At 29.9% G+C, this 23,792-nt stretch overlaps 3 protein-coding genes across 5 annotated transcripts in view; 1 reads left to right on the forward strand and 2 right to left on the reverse strand.

Annotated features, from left to right (window-relative positions):
- The window catches only part of LOC128395778 (transcription factor stalky-like), a 30,439-nt gene extending 21,524 nt beyond the window's left edge, over positions 1-8,915 (reverse strand). The window contains exons 1-3 of the mRNA XM_053356261.1: positions 7,907-8,915; positions 7,420-7,821; positions 3,966-4,145 (exon numbers count right to left, since the gene is read on the reverse strand). Coding sequence (XP_053212236.1) covers positions 3,966-4,145; positions 7,420-7,821; positions 7,907-8,063 — 739 coding nt within the window. The 5' untranslated portion in view covers positions 8,064-8,915. The remainder of the gene's footprint in view (positions 1-3,965; positions 4,146-7,419; positions 7,822-7,906) is intronic.
- Positions 8,916-16,019: 7,104 nt separating this feature from the next.
- Positions 16,020-19,957, reverse strand: LOC128395510 (heterogeneous nuclear ribonucleoprotein A1, A2/B1 homolog). Of its 3 annotated transcripts, XM_053355939.1 has the most exons (6): positions 19,322-19,957; positions 18,663-19,077; positions 18,418-18,504; positions 18,062-18,250; positions 16,642-16,752; positions 16,020-16,550 (listed from the first exon to the last, which is right to left on the reverse strand). In XM_053355939.1, the coding sequence occupies exons 1-5, from the start codon at positions 19,805-19,807 to the stop codon at positions 16,745-16,747; spliced, it is 1,185 nt and encodes a 394-aa protein (XP_053211914.1). In that variant the 5' UTR covers positions 19,808-19,957; the 3' UTR covers positions 16,020-16,550; positions 16,642-16,744. The 3 variants fall into 3 exon arrangements, with proteins under 3 accessions (XP_053211914.1, XP_053211915.1, XP_053211913.1); XM_053355940.1 differs by lacking the exons at positions 16,020-16,550; positions 16,642-16,752 and adding an exon at positions 16,963-17,295; XM_053355938.1 differs by lacking the exons at positions 16,020-16,550; positions 16,642-16,752 and having other exon boundaries at positions 17,889-18,250; positions 19,322-19,955.
- A 338-nt stretch (positions 19,958-20,295) lies between these two features.
- On the forward strand, positions 20,296-23,273 carry LOC128395508 (cell division cycle protein 16 homolog). Its single transcript, XM_053355936.1, has 12 exons — positions 20,296-20,725; positions 20,808-20,915; positions 20,990-21,152; positions 21,246-21,340; positions 21,401-21,537; positions 21,625-21,704; positions 21,778-21,827; positions 21,938-22,287; positions 22,373-22,501; positions 22,575-22,710; positions 22,776-22,866; positions 22,999-23,273. The coding sequence occupies exons 1-12, from the start codon at positions 20,447-20,449 to the stop codon at positions 23,181-23,183; spliced, it is 1,803 nt and encodes a 600-aa protein (XP_053211911.1). The 5' UTR covers positions 20,296-20,446; the 3' UTR covers positions 23,184-23,273.
- Positions 23,274-23,792: the final 519 nt, after the last annotated feature.

The following is a 23,792-nucleotide window of genomic DNA, read 5'->3' on the forward strand; positions in this document are numbered from 1 at the left end:
TATTAATCAATAGCTGATCTCAGGTAAATTTGATTGTAATACAAGATATTAGTATTATCTCATAACCAGAGGTTACCCCAAGGTGAGTCTTGGGATGAAAATGTTATCATCATCATTATCATTTAGTGTTAACTACCTTTAAGTTACCTGGTTGATAACCATTTACCTGTCAAAACAAAAGATGAAACTTTTTTTCTGTGACAAAAATTATCTCTTGGATATTAATTATTATTATTTTTATGTGTTAACGTGCTGAGTTTTTGAAACTTTTTTTTGCCTTGTAAACAAGTTGTTGACTAATGATGATAATATTTAAGTCTCTCTCTCTCTCCCAGGTAAACAATTTAGCAATTTATTAGAGTGGGTGGAAGGAGGAGGATGATGAGGATAGATTTAGCCTCCCATGGTGAGCCTCTTAATCTCTCACTTTCTCCCTCTCTCAGTATATTATTAACTCTCATCTTTTATTAACTAACTTATCAAAGTGCTAATAACTTTTTCCCGTCAAAGAGGGTGGGTTAAATTGTCAGTGGAAATTGTCACCAACAATTGATTCATTCCAACAGCTATTTAGTATCTTAATAATAGCATCAATGTCATCTGAGAGAGAGAGAGAGAGAAAAGTGAGTTGATTGTCTCCCTGTGGGTATTAATTTCTTAAGATGCTAATATCCTTTTTCATCTTCATGATGACAGGAAAAAGCCCATTTACCTGAAGCCTTGTTTCCGTTACAGGTAAATACGTTCATGTGATACAATTTTATTGCTTTTTTGTCATCATCATCATCTCATCATCATCCTCACACCTCCTCCTCCTCATCACCATCATCATCATCTCATATATTAAGATATCTAAGTGTAACTTTTGTTTCTGAATCACTGAGCATCTTAGTTCAGGTAAATACAAACACTTAAATTAGGTTGAATTTGAAAAACTCAATTCAGTTTTTAATCAAATGATTACAAGTTAATTAAACAGTCTCTATGTGTGGGTTATTGTTAAATCTACTTGATCTGGATTCTTGATTCCTTTCATGAAATTCATGATTGTCAGAATGATAATTAAATGATATCAATGAAAAAAAAGCCTTTCAAATTAAATGTTAAATGCCCCAATGAAACTGTTGTTACCTGTGTATTTATGTTAGCTATGGTTATCTGATTTACTATTATTAGTTTTACAATTTAATTGTGTAAACTTTGATTATTGTATTATTATTATCATCATAATCAAATTGATATAGTTTTACCTTATAACAGAATTGACAAATTGTATTTACATCGGTTGAGTTAATCAATAATTGTTTCCCTAATTGTGATATAATGTTTACCCTGTAATGAGACACAAACACAATAATCAAAGTGTACAAAATTATTGTTGACACTTTTTCTGTCTAATTGTCATTTATAACAATTTAGATCAACATTAACAATTTAAACAACAACAGAATCCATTGTTATCAGATAAGTACAATAATAATATAATCAGTTCGGAAACAGCGACAACAATTAAAATCCAATAGGATTGATACACAAAAACTCATTGTGATTACATAATTTGCTTAATTAATTGATTAAGTTCAAATTGTTCTAGAATCATATGAATGACCAGAAAGTGACCACGAGTAAAAGTCTTAAAATTTGTCACTTAAAACGTAAGATTTTATATGTTGAAGTTTCATTTTTTTTTCCTCTTCTTTTACTAAGGTCATCTTTTTGTTCAAGGATCTTCGGGTCATAACCGGACATTTAATTGTTACTATTATTACCTGTTAACATTAACTAACACAAGGAGAGAGTGAGAGAGAGAGAGATGATAATAATCATCTTAATCATAATGATATTAATTTTACAAAGGTAAGTGTAGTGATTTGGTGAAGTTGAATCAACGTAAACTGTAATTAAGATTCAAGGTAAAAAAAGGCATTAATATCGTGTAAGGTAAGCAAAGTAGCAAATTGTATCAGTTTACCTGTGAGAATAAAGAAAGAGAAGAAAGAAAGAGGATTTTCACTCTTTTTCAATAATCTTCTCTTTCTTATCATCACACACTTTAGTCTTTCTCTCTCACCCTCTTATACAAAAGAGAATGAGAGAGAGAGAGAGAGAGAGAGAGAGAGAGAGAGAGAGAGCAGCTAAGGCGTTCCAACGTGCTGATGAAAATGACTTTAAGCTTAACTCCCTAATGAATTAGGGGAGGATGAAAAGTGATGCAAAGTCGTGATGATTATATTACAAGAATCAGTAATCAAAAATAATTATGCATCTTATGCATTTTTGTTGCTTTGGTTTCATGGACATAATTTTTTTTTTCACTCACAAATTTGTCTCTCTAACTGTTAATAATATGTTTGGGTTAGTGATGAGAGAGACAAGAGAGAGAGAGAGAGAGAGAAGTGGTTTTTGTCTGTGAACATCATCATCATCTACCTGATATTAGCACACATTAGTAGGCTTACTAATAGCACGTTCAAAGTTACACAGGTAATAGTAATTTCCAGAGCATTTATCCAAGTGCCAATGTAATTATTATTAAGAACGAGAAAGAGATGACAGAAAATTTTGTTGATTTCGGTTACCTGTTGATCTTAATTGTTTTATCATTATAATGAATTAACACTTAATTACCTGTGATTAAATTTAGATCATCTAATAGATTATAAGCTTAACGAATTGATTGTAATACTTGGGTGATTGTTGATTCTGTTGTTTTATTATTTGTTGGGTTATTTTGTATTGTCCTATTTGTTAATTAATCTAATCCACTGTTAATCCAAATAGTAATACAGATTAATTGTTATTTTTTATTGGGTGTAAATTGTTGACTTTATGTTGTACTTGTTGGTAATTGCAATTGGTACCAAACAATTAACTTGATTTTGATCGATTAAGATTAATTGTTAGTTAATATTGACCTTACGTTTTCTAATCAAATAACAATTTGCACCCTTGGTTATTGTGTGTTAATCAAAACAATAAGAAACAAATTAACAATAAACAATGAACATCAATTACAATGATAACATGAGAAATTGCAACAGAAACAAATCAAATGTAATTCAAAAGTAACCACAAACATAATCTATCAACAGGTAAACCATAATATTGACCTTAAATCTCAGGTAAATTTAACGGATGATGATGATGATAATGATACAGAGATGATAAACTGATCATTGGATGAGATTGTTTTGTTTTTCTAATGTTTCCACTTTCAATTGCTACTGTTTGAAATTGATGGAAACATCAACAAGTGATGAAGATGATGATCAACACTCAAGGTTGCAAATTGACAGTTGAAAATGAAAGGAAATTGATGATAACAACAATAGAAAAGTAAAAAAAAAGGTAATATCATCAACAACAAGATAGAGATTGTAAAACTCATCTATCAGGCCAAAAGTGGCCTCCGTTTGACGGGAAAATTAACAGGTCATTATTAAGCTCCATCTTAATCAATCGTTAATAAGATGATTTTTGTTTTAACGAGGTTTCAATTGTTACAGTTAACACTTCAAACGCAATGTCAAAGTGTATCTCGTTTACTCAATTAACTCTATGACTTTTATCCTCATTTGATTGATGATAAAGATAATTTTCTGACCATTGGTCAGTTGGTAAATCTTTACCTGTGTATTACAAATCGGCTACTGTGATAATCTTTAAGTAAACTAATCAATATCATTCTGGTGGCTCTCTCTCTCTCTCTCTCTCTCTCTCTCTCTCTCTCTCTCAGTTAGTAGTTGATGTATTTGTTTATATTATTATATTTGTATTTGTTAACAAATGATGGATCAACAATTGATTAGTTTAGATTTGTGATTAACTTGGATAATCAATAATGAAGTTTTTTTCTGATGGTTAATCATCAGAGTGACTTTTTCATGTTAATAGTTTTGATTGAGAGAAGGAGTAAAATTGATCAATAACAACTGGTCAGTGTGAATAAATGAATGACCACTTACCTTCACATAAAAGTCTCTCTCTGATTTCCCAGGCGAAAATCGTTGGATTCTCCCTTTTGTATTGCTCGATTTTAGCGACCACTTCGGGAGTGGCCACTTTAGGCTTCGATCCGCCGATAACTGAGGAATGAGTTGGAGCTCGAAACAAACCACCAGCGGCAGTATTTTCGTAGTAGCGACCTAAAAGTCAATAGAAAAAAAAACGAAAAAAAAAACTTTTAGAAAAACTTTCGAATCTCAATTCGACAACTAAATCATAATATGATTAGCTAATTACTTAAGTCCTTTGATTGTTTTTGAGAAATTGAAATGGACTTAAGAAAATATCATTTCCACCCTTGATTATCATCAAGGTGTTAACAATGAAATTGAGTGAGATTAGTGATGAGGATGATTAGGATTAGGAAGATGATGAAGATGATGAAATAAATGGACTCGTTGAAAAGTTAATACGATCACACCTATAAAAGTACACAGGTCATGTAATCGGCTCATTAATCATCGAATCACCTTAAGCCCTTTCATCATCATCATCATCATCGCCATCGTCTTATTATTATCATGTTATTGTTTTCTTAGCAGAAAGAGTAAAGATAAACTTCTTATCATCATTAAGAAGATGATAATTATTACCAAAGGTAAACGTTGTCAATTTAGTTAAACAATAAACAAGTAATTAAACTAGAAAATCATTTTCTATTTCCCTAAGATCAATCATCCATTTTGTAGGATTGATGATTAACAACAATAAAAAGTACGAAGAGATTAAGATTATTGTTGTTATTAGTTTTTGCCTCTTCCATTATTATTATTATATTGATGATTATTTTACATCATTCCTATATAATTATTGTGAGAATGATGATTATCATCATGGTGAAGTACGTGTTGATTGAGTGAGTGGATGATGAGTTGGGTGAAAGTAAATTTTTCGCATAATTTGATCAGTTAATTGTTGTCAACTCCACCTTTCAAGGTTTGCCAATAATAATATCATTATCACTTATTGATAAGTCTGTTGTTAATGATGATGATGATGATGATGATGATAAGGTGATGATAATCATCAACAGAAACTCAGGTAAATTGAATAGTGAATGAAAAACAATTGAAAATTGTCAAAACTGAATTTAAGGTGATCTTTGTAAGAGTGGGAGGGATAGTGTGAGAGTGAGAGAGATAGAGAGAGACGTTTACATGGAAAAGGTGTTGGAATTGATGATGATGATGATGATTAGTTTACCATCACCTGGTCATGGAGGGTAAGGTGAGGAGGAGGAGGAGGTGAAGGTAAGATGAGCTCGGATGGTGATAATAGTGGTTTGAGGTCACAGGTAAACACAGGTAGGAAAAGAGGCACAGGTAAGATGAATTGGAAAACAAATGAAGTCAATCACCAAATGCACAATAATTACAACAGAAGCAGCTTATGTCTTGGGAGGGAAAATGAAAGCCAAGAAAAAGAGAGAGCCATCTTCCTTTTCATCCTCATCATCATCATTGTTTATGTCAATTTCCTTCCAGAGGGTAAGGAATTACCTTTTCACCATAACCTATAATCAAGGTGAGATGATGATGATTATGAAGATGAAAAAACAACAGCAAAAAAAAATTGACAAATAATAACAACAATCATGATGATAATGATAATCTAAGCCCTGAGAAAACTCAACTTGACTAATTAACTTCATTTGGAACCCTAATTACCTTTAAGATAATATTATAACATTACAACCAATCAGCACGATATCAACAATTAACCGATAAAAACAATAGATTACAATTAAGAAGTTTTTTTTGAACAAGAAGAAAACAAAAAGTTCAACTTTTAGGAACTTCCTTCAATTCAGTAACTATTGTTTTCTCATGTTCATCTTCATGATTACACTTTGAATGAATACCTAAGCAAATGAATTAACAATCAATTGAATCATATTGAGAACAGAAAAAAAAAATTTATCGATTGATTAACTTGACTAAATTGACGTACGCATGTTTCATGGTGATCACAATCAATTTTATAGGATTTGATTAATCATTACCTTTTATATTGTAGTTGATTATATTAAAAACAAAACAAAGTTGACAATTGACAATTTATCATCATTATCATCATTGAATTGATCATTTTTTATGAAAATTCAATTTCTCAAACAGGGTAACTATATATTCAGGTAGTAATTGAATAACAATATTATTGGATAAGTGATCATTGTTATGAGAAAATGAAAAGTTCCTATTGATTGATAATCATAAGGTTGCCAATGGTTATGTTATTGTTATTTTTAAATTGTTCACAAATAAACTAATTGAAAATTGAATTCAATTTGTTTTCATGGAGAGAGAGAGAGTGAGAGAAAGAGGGAGAGAGAGAGAGAGTGAGTGGTGGATTAATGAATGAGAGAGTGAGGGAGGTAAAGTTGATGATCTGTTAATGTGAATGAGCAAAAAAAAGTAAAGGTAATCAGAATTGACTACAACCAATGATAGTGAATTTTACTTTCACCTCTATATTTATCAATGATAATAGTTAATCATCATCATCATCATCATCATCATTGTAATCATCATTATCTTCATTAGCATCATTAAGAGTAGTCATGCTAATAACCGGAAACAGGTGACATTGTCTATTTCCTTTCACAGTTATCATCCTGTTATTGATTGTTAAGGTTGTTATTAATTTGTATCTAACTACTGGTTACCTTAAAACATTTACACCTTTATTGCAATTGATGATGATGATGATGATGTTAATGATAATCACACTCATTATTATGCAAAAGTAACAACAATCAATTTAAATTATGATAATAAATTTACTATGAGTTTGTAAATTGTTACTATGTTTGTCCATTTGGATATTAATATTGATGCTGATTGTTGTTGTTTTTGCCTTAATTTTATCCCCAATTGAGCTCAATCATGGATATTGATTAATTGATTAGGTTAATTACAACAGTTGATTGGGATAATTAAACTTTTCTTCTTTGTTTAGATTTGTTGATTTAATTGTTTTCATTTTTACTATTACCTTGATTCTAGTTTGATCTCAATTCCCATTGATAATATTTCATGATATTATTCATTTTCTTAATTGTTGCTATTTTGTATTTTCAATCACATTGACAATTAAAAAAAAAAGGTTAGTTAATTGATCAAATTAGAGTTTGTATCTTATTAGCACAAGTTGTCAGGTTATGATAGTTGTAATTAGTTAATCATGACATTTAAATTGTAACAAAAAAAAGTAAACAATGTTAATGTTACTGTTAATCGGTTAATTGTTATAATTGCAATCTAAGTGATCATGATTTTCATGTTAATTAACCATTGAAACCTTTCTGGTTGAGTTTTGCTCATTCAATTTGATTGTCTCGGAGTTTTTTTTTACAATAATCAATAATCAATCAATCATTTGTGTGAGCTAATCAAAAGTAATTAAAAGTCTTACCTAATAATTTAGTTACAGTTGATGCTTGATAACTGTTGTTAATGAATGGATTCAATGGATTATTAAATGTTGATGGATTAAGTTGATGATTCATTGGCACCATGGATAATCCTCCATTACCAAGATTAGCACCATTAGTGTGATTAGCACCACCACCGCCACCCACAATACCCACCGGTGGAGGTTGATTTGTAATCGATGCTGTTGTAATTGTTGTTGTTGGTGGTGATGGTGGATTTGTTGTTGATGATGATGAAGATGATGAAGTTGTCGTCGTTGTCATTAACTGTGAATTATTGTTGTTATGATTGTGATTAGTTGATTCATGATTAACATGATTACTGTTATTCAATGAATTCTGGTTGACCGGAGATTCTGATGATCGTTTATTACTTTTATTACCTGTAAATTTGTGATGATAATAAGATCAAGTTAATTGTTAATAATTAACACTCTTTACTTTTCAACTGAAACAATTAACACTTACTTTGATTGTTGTTTTTACTAATTTTATGATTAACATTATTTTCATTGTGATTATTTGATATTAATCCATCGATATTAAATTTAATCTTATCATCTGAGTTAATCTTAGTATTTTTTGAAGGTGAACTTGGTGATCTATTATTGGTACTTAAATCCATGATTAATTAAGATAAACTGATCACAATTAGCACAATTAAATTATTGACTATTGATTAATTCAACACGATCACACTATCAAATGTATTGTTATAAAATCATTTCTTGATTGTTAACAATTAAGATGAAATAATAACAACAACAAAAAAATCCTCAATTGGTTGTTGTTCAATGTTTAATTGATAAATAAACGATTGATGATTAAGTTAATTGTCACAAAAGGCTGCACATATTTCAATCAAATTAATTGTCGTTGGTAAATCATGATCATGATTAACTTTTAAATTCAATTATATTGTTGGTATGATGATGATGATGATGAAGACAAACAAAGTATTTAAACTTAAATTTAGACAGTAATTGAATCAACAATTAAATGATGATGATGATAATCATTTATGGTGTGACAATTAATTACTATTCCAGGTTAAGGTTAAATTGTCGTGGTTGTTTATCAACAATTAAAACAAAAATGATCAATATAATTGAAAGATAAACAATTTACGAGGAAAAAAAAATAGAAATGAAAAAAAAAGGTAAACTTAAAGGTAACTTTTAAAAGGTAAACTTGAAGATGAAGTGAAGATGAATGATGATGAAAAGAAAGAGAGAGAAAGAGAAAGAAAAGTTTGCACAGAGTAACTCAGGTTTACTCCATTATCTTCATCATCATCATCATCATCATTATCATCAACAATAACATTATCATCAGGAGGAGGAGGAGGTTACCTAAGGCCTTTCTATTAAGCAACCTAAGCTTACACAAACTTGAATGTGAGTAAATAAAGACAGACAGGATGATAAGAAAGAGGAAAAGAAAGAGAAATGGGAAGGTCTTAATCTGATTTATTATCTGGAAGAGAGAGAGAGAGAGATGAAGATGATAATGAAAGAGGTTATTCTCCTGTCTTCTTCTTCTTCTCTTCTTAAATGATAACAAATTCACTGTAAATGGTTGATGAAAAGGTAAACTGAACTGGTCAGTAGCTAATTGATAACTCGATTTGATTGGTTCTTTTTGAATTGAGTTCCGCCTTTTGGTCGGTTTACTATTGGTGGGAAGGTGATTATTGTTTCCACCCACAAGAGTTAAAATAACAACAAATGATTAAGTTTTGAGAGAGAAAAAGAGAAGGAGAAAGAGAAAGAAAAAAGTTCATCAAACAAAAAGTTACCTCTAATATGATGATGATAAGAATATGATGATAAAAAGAAGAAGACAAAGAAAAGATGAGAATTATAAAAGAAATTGACCTTTTCATCTCTTTCTCTCTTTCATCATTATCATCATGGTGATCGAAATATTATCTTATTTTGCTGAGAAATTGAGTGATTCCCAATGAGAAGCTCATCAAACTCGAGAGAGAGAGAGAGAGAGAGAGAGAGAGAGAGAGATAATGATGATGATTATGATGATGAAAAGAGTATAATGATTAAGATGCTATTCTGATAACAAGGTAAGGAACTTAATTAGATTCTATTCCCCTTTAAGTGGGTGGAAAATGGCGAGATGATGAGAGATGAACTGGACATTTGACCAACACAATGAGCTAGAATTTCATTGATAAGTTAATTATCATTCATCTTTGAAAGAGTTGCCCCCTAATCTAATATTATACAGTTATCATGATGATTACATTGATTGTAATGGGCGGTGGTCAAGAGATAAGGTAGATGAGTGGGAGTGATGATAATTTTTATCTAGTAACCAAACAAACAAACAAACAAAAACATTATCATCCTTTTTCATTGACGATTATTATTAATATTGAAAATAATTGATAAATTGTTTGATATTGTTATTATTTGGTAAACAATTGATTCCTGATTGTTATATTACATTATGTTTACAATTTAGTCAATTCAATTGAATTGAATTGGTTTAGCCAGTTGATGATGATGATAACAAGCTTTTCACTTTGTTGCTGTTGTCAATTTGACACAGGTAACATTTCATTAATATATATTAAGTGGGTGAGAAAGTGACAGTGGGGTGGGCAAGAGGAGTGGGCAAGGTAAAAAAAATTGTCATGTAAAGATATAATTACCTTGTGTAGTTAACATAATCAAATTGTTGACAAAATTATATATTAGCTATTAAATATTATGCTGATTGGGTGTCTATTATGATTAAGTATCATTAACAGTTTACAATTAATTGTTACTCCCTCCTCCTCATATCATCATCATCATCAGTATCTACAATTATAATTACAATTAAACTAATTAAACGTTGATAGGAGGAACTAATTTAATTTGTACTAATAACAATTTGATTATGTTAACAGTTGAACAAAAAAGATTGATATTAATTAATGGATGAGAGAGAGAGAGAGATATTAATCAATCATTATCAATAATCAATAGATAATAAAAAAATATCAATGTAATGATTAAGATTTTTAATCATCATTAACGTGATAATTTACAAAGAAGAGGAAATTTATTGTTTTAATTGTGAATTGATTAATTGGTAAGATGATAAAGTGACTGTTCATTGGATGTTAATTGTGATCAAAGTGAGAGATGCTGAGGTGGGATATTAATACAGGAGATTACAGGGTGGGTTCTTGATATGATTTGCTGTTTCAATCCATGGTGGTGATGATGATGGAGTGGGTGAGAGAGAGAGAGAGAGGTGAAGTCACTCTTGAGGGTGGGAATTATTTTACCTACAAGGTAAATGAATGGTGACAATGAATTTTGTCATAATTCATTTAAACGATTTCATTGTTTCCACTCAACTAGACTTCCTTGATTAAACTGATTGATATCATTATCTAAATCATCATCAATTTTCATTATCATTATCAGGAAGATGATGAGGATGATGATGAATATATTACAATATAATAAGATAACGGAAGTGGAAATCATCAGGGAGTCTTAGTTATCTTCATCTTGTTCATTGGTTGAGTTTATTTTAAGCTCTCACAAATTTCCTGTCATCAATTAAACTCCCAATCAAATTAATCTGATTGATCATATTGTCCATTGTAGGGGAAACAATTAATTTAATTGTCTTGTTTTCAACCAGTAAAAACAATAAGCAATTTAAAAAAAACAACAATATTCATAGTAAATTATTACAATTAACTGATTGTAATTAAACTTTTGTGTTGAATTTTCCTTGTTTTTTTTTGCAAAAGTGATAAATGTTCACTATTAACATTGAAATTGTCAATTGTCATTGAAAAGTGATTAATAAATTACTATCAATCAAAAATGATTAACACTTTTGCAATCATGTTGATTGTTGTAGTTAATTAATTGTTAGCAAATTTCATAACCATTAAACTGTTAACATCTTATTGTTAATATAATTTTTCAATGATTTGATTGTCTTTAGCAATAAACACTCTGGACATTGGTCATTTAATTAGATCAATTTTGTCCTCATTAAACTTTAATTGGATCAGATAATTAACCTTAATCATTTTAAGAAATTATCTTAATCAGTATGGAAAGGTAATAATAATCAAATACATTATTGATCACAATTAATTCTGATTGTAAGCTTATGTTAATTTTCAATATATTATAAGATTAATGGATTTTTAAATTGTATTTATAAGTAATATCATTATGACAATTAGTTAGAGACAAAAACTATCATCAGTTGATTGTAACAATCAACCTCCTGTTAACCACTAATCACTATCAACAGAAAATATCAATGAGAAAGTAATAATTTTAACTCCATAGGTTGATGAGGATGAATATTAATCATGAGAGAGGTTCAGTCTTTGTCTTAAAAGGAAACGGAATCCTCTTCACCTCCCACTGGTGTTAAGACAAAACCCAAAGGAGGAGTGAGAGAGAGAGAGAGAGAGGATGAAAGATTAAGATTAAGATGATGATGATGATGATGAGAAGATGATAATCAAGACACTGATAAATGGCAAACAAATTAGGAGTAAACCGGATTTCACCTTATTGCCTTAAGCTAAACAATAGAAAAGTGAAAAAACAAAATTCATCAACAATTGGAAAACAATAATCAACAGTTTTCAGGTTGTTATTATGATGAATGAATCAATTTAAATTAATATTTAATTGCTATTAACTGTTAATAACAATTGTAAAGTATAACAATTATCATTTAAATCTCGTGAGAAATGATAATTGTTAACTGTTAACTTTGTTTTTTGTTTTACTAAATTATCATCATTACCATGAAAATCAATTTCCAACTGAAACAATTGGACTAAATTATTAATATTTAACAATAAATTAGATTAAAATTAACTGTTAAATTGTTAATTTAGTTGATGAATATGTTGAGTTGAATGTTACCAACAATTTAATTTAATTTACTCAACAATTAATATTTCATTTGTTGTTTTCCCGTTTCAATACTTTGTGATTGTCAGTTAATTCAAATGATTAATATGATTATGATTAAACAATAAGATTTCAATTGTTATCATTAAATTGTAATATTGTTTCAAAACATTTTTTTTAATCATTAGTTAACTTAATTATGTTTTCTTTCATCTGAAATATATATAATATTAATCTAATGGTAACAATTTATTATTTTATAGACAAGTTAATTAACTAATTATGTTCATTATTGTATTAATACTTTCTGATGATGTATAATGATAATGTCTTTTGATTAGATGTGATTTAAGGTGCTACTGTTTAGCTGATTGTTGATTGTTACGATTGTGTGATTAACTTTTTTTCAATTGCGTGCAGATTAATCAACAGGTAATAAAGAGCCAGTGGTCAATGTTTTACTCAACATCTAAAATAGCCAATCCATTTTACCTTTAATAATTAGCTGTCATTTTAATTTGACTATAACAACAATCAACTAATTTAAAGTTAAACTTATTAACCATTTTGTAATATTTTCTGTGTGTGTTGATTGTTGATTGTTGTTTAAAGGTAACAATTTAGTTAACTTTGATTTTTTATTTTCTTCCACTTCTTTGTTTATGTTTACCTTATTACAGGAAGATGATGATGATGATGATGATCACATTTAGTGATGAAGTTTTAAAGATGATGATGATTAAGATGATAAAGTTAACGATGATAATGAATATTATTCGTTTACCTGTGATGATAACTGATTGATGATGTTGTTAACATTATTGATCATCTTTCGCTCCCAATCAACATCATTTAATCAGCTAATCTTAATCTCCATCCCTACTTACCTGTGTTACCCTTACGTTCATCATCATGCTTCAAGTTTTATCCTCATCTCTGTATGATGACAAAGGTGATGATGATGATGATGATGATGATGTTTCCATGATAATCCTTTGTAATTGATTGTATTAAATTTGATCATTTGTTAATCTGTTCAGTTATTTTTCTTAATCCCATTGATTGTTGATAGAAATATTTTTTTCCTCTTTACTTTTGCTGCTTCCTTAATCTAAATCAAATATCAAATTGTTGTTATTTTAAATCATTAATTGTCTTTGATTGTTTAAATTGTTGTGGGTTGTTTAGTGTTAATTTGTTAGCACCTTGATTATATCAATTAATTGCTACTGCAATCAATCAATGTTACAAGTTTTGTTTAATTGCTTGCCTATCAATTTACCTTTGAGATAATTTTATATAATTAATATTTCACGATTTTTTTTCTCATTCATATTGATAACAATTAACTTAATCATTTTCATCATAACATTTTTACTTTGATTAATTTTACATCTAATTAGTGTTAATTGTTACAATGATCATTGGATATTTGATTGATCAAATATCAATCAGACAATAAACTGACTAATTGTTTAATTAACTGTGGAAATTAGTAAATTAACAATTGATGCTGATCAGACACAACAATACAAATGAATACACTCCTGAGTTAATCAGTTAATTATAATCAAACTAATAGTTAATTGTAATTTAGACAACTAATTGCTAGCAGTTAGTTGTATGAAAATGAGCCCAATTAAATAGGAAAAGGTTAATCATCAATCAGGAACACAAATGATTAACCTTGTAACCAGAAAAAAAAACCAACTATCGCTGTTGATTATTAAATTGATGATTAAACAATTAATTCAGTTGATTAAGTGTAAAACTAAACACATAATAATAATAATAAGTAATCATTTTGATCACCTCCTATTAATGAAAAGCTTAATTTTAACAACAATTAATTACCTTGAATGCAATTTGATTATAATTGAGAAACTGATGCTTACCCAAAGTACTCACCTTAATTACATTGTTTTGATCAACTTTAATCAGCTAATAATCAAAATCAACAAAAATAGTTGTTGCTACTAATCAATATAATCTAGATAATTATAATCAAGAATTTAATTAACACAAACTCATTAAAAATAAGTGGCAAGCCCACAAATGTTTATAAAATTAAAAGGTAACTCAGTAAATTAGTTACTTTTTTTGGTTAATTTAACTTGGTTACCTGTTGATTAGGATTAGATTAGATTAATACAAGTGAAGAGAAATCAGTTAATCATTACAATCAAATAAAGAGGATAAAAAGGTTAAACACTTATCATGTTAATTATTCATTGAAAAAAAACAACAACAACAATCAACAGAAGCATCAAAAATCATCATAATCTCAATTCTAATCATCATCTTAATCAACATCATTATCTAAGTTGATCATCTTAATCACCCATCATGTTTAATCTGGAAAAAAAAGTTCAATATTTATTAAAACATTGGAAGGATAATCCATTCATCATCATCTTCTTCTTTAATTGTTGATGATTATTTCTTATTTTCTTTTTGCATCATCTTTCCTTATCTCCATCTTCATCAACCTGAAGACAGAGAGAGAGAGAGAGAGAGAGAGAGAGAGAGAGAGAGAAACTTATAATCAATTGAGAATCAAGATTAACAGGTAACATCTAGTTAGAGATTAAGCCGACCTTTGATAATATAATAATAATATGATATTATTATCACTTCTATGAATTGAAAATCATCATTATCATTACCATTTACCATCATCATCATCGGTATATATCATGATGATGATGATGATGATGGTGATTCAACAACAAAGATGCTGATCATCATTAAGAGGATCAACTTATCACCATCATAATCATTACCTGGATTTTTATTCTCTCTCTTCAATTTTTTTCTTCTTCCATAATAATGGATTGGGTGAAATGATTATGACCTTTTTCTCACTCTCTTAATCTCTTCTTCTTCCTCATCATTATATCTTCTCAGGTAAATATACCTGAGCTTTATAGTCGGAGGAGGGCGAGAGGGAGGAGAGGAGGAGGTGATGATGGTTGTGCTTATGGTCAGGGTGAAGGTGGCGTCGGCGGATGTTTAATATTTCAGCGCTCTTATTGTTAGATTATCATGATCAGTATTCATATCGTTTAATGATCATCATTTACAATTCAAAAGAAATGATTATAATATCATATTATTATTATATTATCAAAGGTCGGCCTTTAACTGAATTCTGTTAATTCAATTTCAAGTATTTCAACTTTTTTTTTTCATCCACTTTTCAACAATTTAAATGAATCATTCCCGAGATTTTAATCATAATTTGGATTCAAATTTTAATCCATTAAATCTGATGGTTGAACTTTTTTTTTTATTTCGCCATTGAAAATTTGTATTAATGATTCTGTTTGGATAAATGTTCAAAGTAATTTGGACAGTTCGATGAAAAAAAATTTACTTATTGAAGTTCGTCTACTTTTTACTCATTTTACTGTTTTGGTTGAACTTTTCTGAATTTATCGATTATCAAGAAAGCTAATGATTGTATTCTGATTCATATTGTTGATTTGGTTCTGATCAAATTGGTGATTAGATGGAATCTCGATTGATTAGATGAATATGAGAAACTGAAAGTGAATTCTAATCAATTAACTGGATTTGATTCTCTTAGAAAGTCAATGATTGACCAAATGACCGCAAGAAATTGCCCTCAAGCCTTTTCTTTAGAAACTTTTGATAAAAATTCAGACTAATGGTAATAGATTAACGGATTAAGTTTATCTCTCAAAAATTGATCGGAAAAATAATATTGATCTTTTCGTTTGGAATCCAAAAAATAGCCAATCCAATGGGACTTTTTCATGTTAAAAGCAAATTGATTGATTCCTTTGACCAAAATAGGAGTTTGGAATCCTCGTAATTAACTGATTTCAATTGTCTATCACTGATTAGTGACAATTTAACATTTAAAGTTGATTGATTTAAATTGATTCTTTCAAGAGATTCAGTTTGTTTGTTTGCAATTTGCAAATATCCTTTTCCAAATCTGATTACCAAGTCGACGAGTTATGATTTTAATTGTTACAGATTAACCTTTGATTAGGGTTAATCAAGTAGATAAATAAGTGATTAAAGTGCATCATTGGTTAATAATTAGTTTTAGAAAACCAATCATTAACTTGTTTAATTGGAGCAGTTAATCAAGTAATTGTTGTCCAGTCCAACTACTTGGTCATTTTGATTGGTGCTTGATCTTCAATTTGCTGACATAATTTGATTTAAATTATCTGTTGGAAAGTAATTAGACATAAATGAGAAAAATTAATTGTTAGTAAAACTATTTGATTGATTAAAGAGTCAAATTGTTAATTCACTTACTGATTGACTTATTACAGCCTTTTGGTGATTCATATTTCCCAAGTAATTGTAATCAGTTGATCAATAAAGGAAAAAGGGTCAGCCACCAATCAAAGATATACAATTAACGTTCTGAAAAAATAAGAAAAATAATTAGTAAATTGTTTCAATCAGATTATCAATTATTTGGATCAAAGTGTTTGGGTTAAAATTAGTTAAGTTAAATTGAAAGAAAAAGGGTAAAACAAAGTGACAAGAGAAACAACAATTAAAAAAAGAAACACAATCTGAGCAATTAATTATTCTAATGAGTAATTAACATTAATCGGTCAGACAATTAAATGAAAGTATTTAAAACAATTTATTAACTAATTGAAATGAGGAAAATTAAAAATCTCAAAGTTTCGGTTTACAGATAATAGATGTCGCCATGAGCTTAAAAGTTTCAAGTTAATGACAGAAAATTAATTATGATTAAAATGCAATGGAACAATTTAATTTAATTAGACAATTAGATACTGGAAAAAAAGCTCAATTAACGGTTGACAATATTCAAGCAAAAAAATTGATTATTTCTTATTAACATTCTGGCTTTTTGGTTCAATTGTTACCTGAATTGTTTTACTTTTGCTTGATTGTTGATGTTGATCTTAATTAAATGATCAATTAATTAATCTATAGGAAAAAAATGTTTCATTAATTGTTTCAAGATTTTTGTTTAAACAACAACTGTGCGATTATCTAAATGTTAATTGGTGTAATTATAATGATTAAGTGGAAAGATAAACAATATTGAAAATATTGACATTTGGGTTAAAATCAATTGAATTTTTCAAATCATTAAAATCAATCATTAATTTACAATTTAAAGTTTATCAATTGAAAAAACAAAAGTTTTAATATCTATGCTGATTGATTGGTCAATAGATATGCCCAAAAGTTTACATAGTAATTGTGAAGTGTTTATGTTGATTGTTAAAAGAAGCTAATTGTTTGAATTGGATGAGTTGATTTGGGCTGAAAACTGCGGAAAAGTTTTTGTTTTGATTAATTGGAGCAAAAAGCTTATTAAAGTGATCGAAAATTGATCAAATTACTAAGCTAATCAAATTATTTAATATAAAAAGTATTCGATTTATACACATACAGAGATGATGCAAGTGATTAATTGATTAATTGTGAACATTGGAGATACTTGTCAAAATTGTTGTATTTAGAAAAAGAAACTAAACATTGTGAGAGAGAGAGAGAGAGAGAACCAAATAATATTAATAAATGAACTATTCAATTGATTATTTATTTTTTTTGTATGTATGTTTGTTTGTTTGTGTGTGTGTGTGTTTGAATTTTTTTTTACGAATTGATTTGGTTATTTATTAATTTATGAGAGAGTACGAAATAGTTCAATCTTTCATCATCTTCTTGTATGGTTTTTTGTTACCTCCTTTAATAGCTCCGTACGGTCCACTGGCTCGATGAGCATAGCCTCCGCCACGAACTGGTCCACCACTGCCGCCACTACCGTAGCCACCGCTACTGCCATAACCGCCGCTACCGCCACCGTAGCCACCGGGATAGTCACTAGACCATCCACCGCCACCGCCGCCGCCGCCGCCACCACCACCGGCACCTATAAGATTGAAGTGAAAGAAAAATATTTCATTAAAATGTCAAATAGTTATAACAAAATCAACAACATCAACATCAAGGAGAGAGAGAGATGCAAATATTAATATGAATTAGAGAGAGAGAGAGAGAGAGAGAGAGAGAGAGTTAGAAATGCTTATTTCAACTAACCATATCCACCGCTACCCTGATTCCATCCTTGACTACCATAGCCTTGACCATACCCTTGGCCATAGCCACCGCCGTAAGATCCACCATCTAAATATAGAAAAACTATTAGATTAACTGAACTAGATAAAAGAGAAAATTTTTACGTCGAAGCTTCGATCAATTGATCATGCGCTTTTAGGTTTATGATACTTGAGAGATGCTTGGATGATTTCTTTGGATCTGATCAATAAAAAACGATAACTTACAACCCCCTTGATTACCGTAACCACCGCCGAATCCACTATTGTAAGGACCTGATTCCCAAACGGGAGCATTACGATTATCCGGGCCTCCTCTACCGGCGGGAATATGTCTAGCTTCGGCCTTACGTTTTAAATTGTTCATTTCTTGTTTAGCTAAAGCTTTCTTAACTTCAGTTTTTCGTCCCTTAATTACATGATGCTTCTTCAGGACTATCTTGTCCACTGGATCATAGTCATCAAATTCAACAAAGGCAAACCCTCGTTTCTTTCCGGTTTCTTTCTCGGTTACTACATTGACATTGACAATGTTACCAAATTGTTTGAAATATTCTCTAAGATCTTCCTCTTCAACATCCTCTTTAAGCCCTCCTAAAAAGACTTTTTTTACTGTTGCCTGTGATTCGGGCTTACCGGATTCCTAACTCAGCATATAACAAATTAAGAAATTAAAGATATATCATAATATAATTATCAGAAAATTACGATCATAGTAACTATCATTTTAAAAAGTGAAAGAATCTTTTATATATAATATATATAAATAGATAAGAAAAAAGAAAAACAAAGAGAAAGATAGAGAAATAGAAATACAGAGAGACAGAGAGAGGAATTTTTTTTTTGGTTTCTTCTTTTTGGAATAGAAAATAAAAATTATTTCTTACCTCACGAGGAACGGCGCGTTTGGGTTCAACTTCTCGGCCATCCACTTTGTGTGGACGAGCTGATTGAGCTGAATCAACCATTGTTGATTTACTATAAGTAATAAAACCAAAACCACGAGATCTTTTTGTTTGTGGATCTCGCATTACAACACAGTCCACAATTTCACCCCATTGAGCAAAATGTGCTCTCAATGTATCTTCAGTGGTTTTATAGTCAAGACCTCCAATGAATAATTTCCTGAATTGTTCGGGTTCATCATTTGGAGCTTTTTCACCATTATTATCATGTTGCTGTTGTTGCTGGTCACCAGTAATTGACTGTTGATTATCATTTGAATGGTCATTTGAAGCTATTAATTGATTTTCTTGTTGTTGTTGGTCTCCAGAAGCTGATAGGTTTTCTTGTTTTATCATCAAGGGTTGATCACCAGAAGCTATTTGTTGTTGTTGATTTTCCTGTTGTTGGTTGTCAGAAATTGCTGCCATGCTGATTTCAAGAGTAACACAATTTAAATAATAAAAATAATTAAGACAAATTTGTTTACTTAATTTAATTAATTAAAGGGCAATAAAAGGGTCAAACTTGGAAAATAGAAAGGTAAAAATTAATTCTCTTCTCAACTAAAAAATGGTCGATCTTATATCGATATTAATTCCATCTGTCAACCGATCGATTTGTTAACAAAAAGAATCGATTTTCTATTCTCTTTCTTTTCTCTTTCCAACTAATCATTTTATTCTTTTCCCCACAAATTAACTTCCCCTCCCCTTTCTTCTCTTACTTTTCCAACTCTGTCTTTTTCTCTTTCGACAAAAGAAATAATCGACCACATCGACTCTCCCACACAATCGATTCGAAAAATCGACTCGCCCTTTGAATCTAATCCAAGATTCCGGATGGAAGATGCTGCCATCTGTTAGTTCACTTATCACTTGTTCTTGCGCCAATTTTTGAATAAATGTAACGTTTTCTTTTTCACTTGAAAGGAAATTTAATTTTCTATTGTTTACTTTTTATTTTCTCAATTAATTTGATTTACTGATTTACTTTTTTGTTTATTTTATTTTCTGTTTCTCTTTTCTTTTATATTGGTCATCCAGAATTGTTCAGTTTAAATCGTCATCATGAGTGATTCTTATAAAAGTAATGATTCATACAATGAACCTATTTTTGAGAAACTCCGATCCGTTGTTATGAAAATGATGGACATTGGTGATTTTAAAACCGCTTTATATTGGTCAAATAAAATACTTTCTTTCTCTAATTGTGATAAATCTGATGTTCTAAAACAAGCTAAGTGTTTCTATTATCTTAAAGAGTATCATAGAGCCTCACATTGTATTAAATCAAGAAATCTCCATGAAATAGATCTTGCCTGTCGTTACCTTGCTGCTAAATCTCATGTAAGTAAATTCAATTGATTGTTCATTTTCTTTTATATTTTAATGTTCTAACGATTGTTATTCTTTCATTTTTTGTTCTTAGTATGCAGCTCAAGAATATCGAGAAGCTTTTGAAATATTGGATTTCGATGAAAACCTTGGCCCTCTTAAGAAAATGGACTTGGAATTAGAGACTCGTGAAGAGCATAAGGTGAATATCAAATTGTACTAGTTGATTAACTGATCAATTTTGAAATTTATTCATTTTTTTTTTGTTCTCTGCAGCAATTGGAAAGTTCAATTTGTTTACTTAAAGGTCACATTTATGAAGCATTAGACAATCGAGGTGAAGCAGTTGAATGGTTCAAAAAAGCGCTTCTTTTAGATGCTTATTGTTATGAAGCTCTAGAGGCTTTAGTTCAACACCAAATGCTCAATAAACAAGAAGGTAAATTGGTTTAAATTGTCATCCGTCTTGTGGTACAATTGATGATTTTCATCGTATTTTAATCAATTGTCTTTTCTCTCTCTCTCATTACAGAAGAGGATCTTTTGTCTTCCATTAGGTTTGAGAACCAGTTCGATAAAGAGGAAGCTCGTTTTATTAAGTTCTTGTACACATCAGCATTGAAAAAAGTATTTCGTAATTGTTTAGATTGTTTATCATTTACACTAATTATTTTGTTTAATTCTCAGTATGCAAAACCCGATGAACTTCAAGTTCCTATTGAATTTTCCCATTTTCTATCCGATAATGTTGATATATTGACCTCACTAGCAGAACGACATTATTATAACTGTGATTTCCAACAATGTTTCCAACTTACCAATAAGTAAGTAATCAATTAATCAACCATAATCAAATACACAATCTAATTAGGATTAATTTCTCTCTCTCTCTTCTCACTATTCACTTTTAGAGTTCTTAAAATTGATATTTATCATACCCAATGTTTACCAATTCACATATCATGTCTCATGGAATTACAAAAAACAAATCGTAAGTAAATCACTGGTTATAATTAATCTTTTAATCTAATTAATCCCTCATCTGTTGATCTTCATATTTCCAGTTCTTTTTGATTTGGCTCATAAATTAGTTGATCTTTATCCAGAAAACGCTGTAAGTTATTTCAACCCTTTCAAGGACGGAAAAAAACGGAAACATCGATAACTGGGTCAACTCGATTGACTTTCAACTCCAATTTCTAATTTCTAATTGTATTCTAATAGACATCTTGGTATGCAGTTGGTTGTTATTATCTCATGATTAACAAAATGGACGCAGCGAGGCGATTCCTGAGTAAAGCGACAACTTTAGACAATGTTTTCGGTCCAGCTTGGCTTCTTTATGGTCACTCATTCGCGATTGAAAGTGAACACGACCAAGCAATGGCCGCTTATTTTAAAGCGTCACATCTAATGAAAGGCTGTCACCTTCCCTTACTTTATATCGGACTTGAATATGGATTAACTGATAATAACAAATTAGCTGAGAAATTTTTCCAACAAGCTTTAGCCATCGCTCCCAATGATCCTTTCGTCTTACATGAATTAGGTGTCATTTCCTATCAAATCCAAGAGTAAGTTATTATCTAAATCATTTCCTTGATTAACTTTGATGTTTTACTAATTTTTTGATTCTCATTTGCCTTTTAATTACTACAGATACCAAACTGCTTATAAACATTTCACCTCAGCGTTAAGTTTGATAAGAGATAAACAAGATGCAACTTGTTTACCTGAGAAATGGGAACCGTTGATTAATAACATTGGACACGTTTTACGAAAATTAAAGTTAGTCAACAATTATGATAATTTTCTTGATAATTGATTAATTTTTCTTCCTTCTTTATTGATCTTTCCACAGACGATATGATGAAGCTTTAGAATACCATAAACAAGCCTTAGTTTTGATACCATTGAATCCGTCAACTTATTCAGCGATTGGATTTGTTTATGCCTGGAAGAAAAAATATCGAAAAGCTGTAGATTATTTTCATAAAGTGAGTCATAATCTAATTAACTCTTTCGTTTAAATAATATCAATATTTTTCAATCTCTTTCGTAGGCATTGGGACTAAAAAGAGATGACCAATGTGCAAAAACCATGTTGGACAAATGTATGGAACATTTATCAACTGAATTCTGTCTATGGGATGGTAACAAAATTTTGATTTCTCCTTTATACCAATTGATTGAGTCTATTAATTGCTGAGAAAACTGTTTCAAGTTATTAATTTTTTGTTCTCTCTCTCTCTCTCTTTCTCACTTCCTTTATCTCTTTTGTTCAGATGAATTACCTTTATATGAAGATGAAGCTTATATGAAGAAATATTTTGCAAGTAGCAATTTAGCTGATGAATCATCCACGGACGACGCGTTACTAGATGATAATGACCTCGAGCGATCACTTTCTGAAAACGAGACGGAAAATAATGCAAGTGGACTCGATGTTGAGATGGATTTAAGTCCATAATTTAATCTTGGACTAAATTAAAGCACATGATCAATGTTTTCCCAAATAAGTGAAAAATTGAATAAAACATGACACAATTCAACTCATCTATTCGTTTTCTCTCTTATTTTTCTTTCTCTGTTCCTCTTCTCATCTTTCGTCTTCCTCTCCCCGGCGGCCATATTATTCCATTGCCACTCTTTGGGTCTGCATCTCGTTTCTCTTTCTCATTTCCACCTCTTCTTTTTACTCCTTTGTGATGGATGAATATTAACCTGTTCACTTTTGAGATACACCAATAACATTAGATTGTAAAATATGAAAAGTACGAAAGTTAATCATCAAGTTTTATCGAAATGAGAGAGTGGCCTTTGATCTTTGTGGGCCAATATCTCTGAAACCACAATACTTAGAGTCAAACCATTCTCATTTAACCGAAGCTATAAAGAATTATCAATCTACGACTACGAAAAATGGGTGATGCAGCTGAGATTTTAGTAGAACAATAGTAAAAATAAAAACACCTAAAGGCAAGTTCGAGAGAGTCGAGGAAAAAAACGAAAAGGCCTCGAACTGCACTCAGAGCGATTAGTGCGATCCTTTTCTTTAGAAGTCGAATTATTATAATTT

This window comes from Panonychus citri, unplaced genomic scaffold (genome assembly GCF_014898815.1).
Source record: "Panonychus citri isolate SS breed McGregor unplaced genomic scaffold, ASM1489881v1 Contig00141, whole genome shotgun sequence".
In the NCBI taxonomy this organism is placed as follows: domain Eukaryota; kingdom Metazoa; phylum Arthropoda; class Arachnida; order Trombidiformes; family Tetranychidae; genus Panonychus; species Panonychus citri.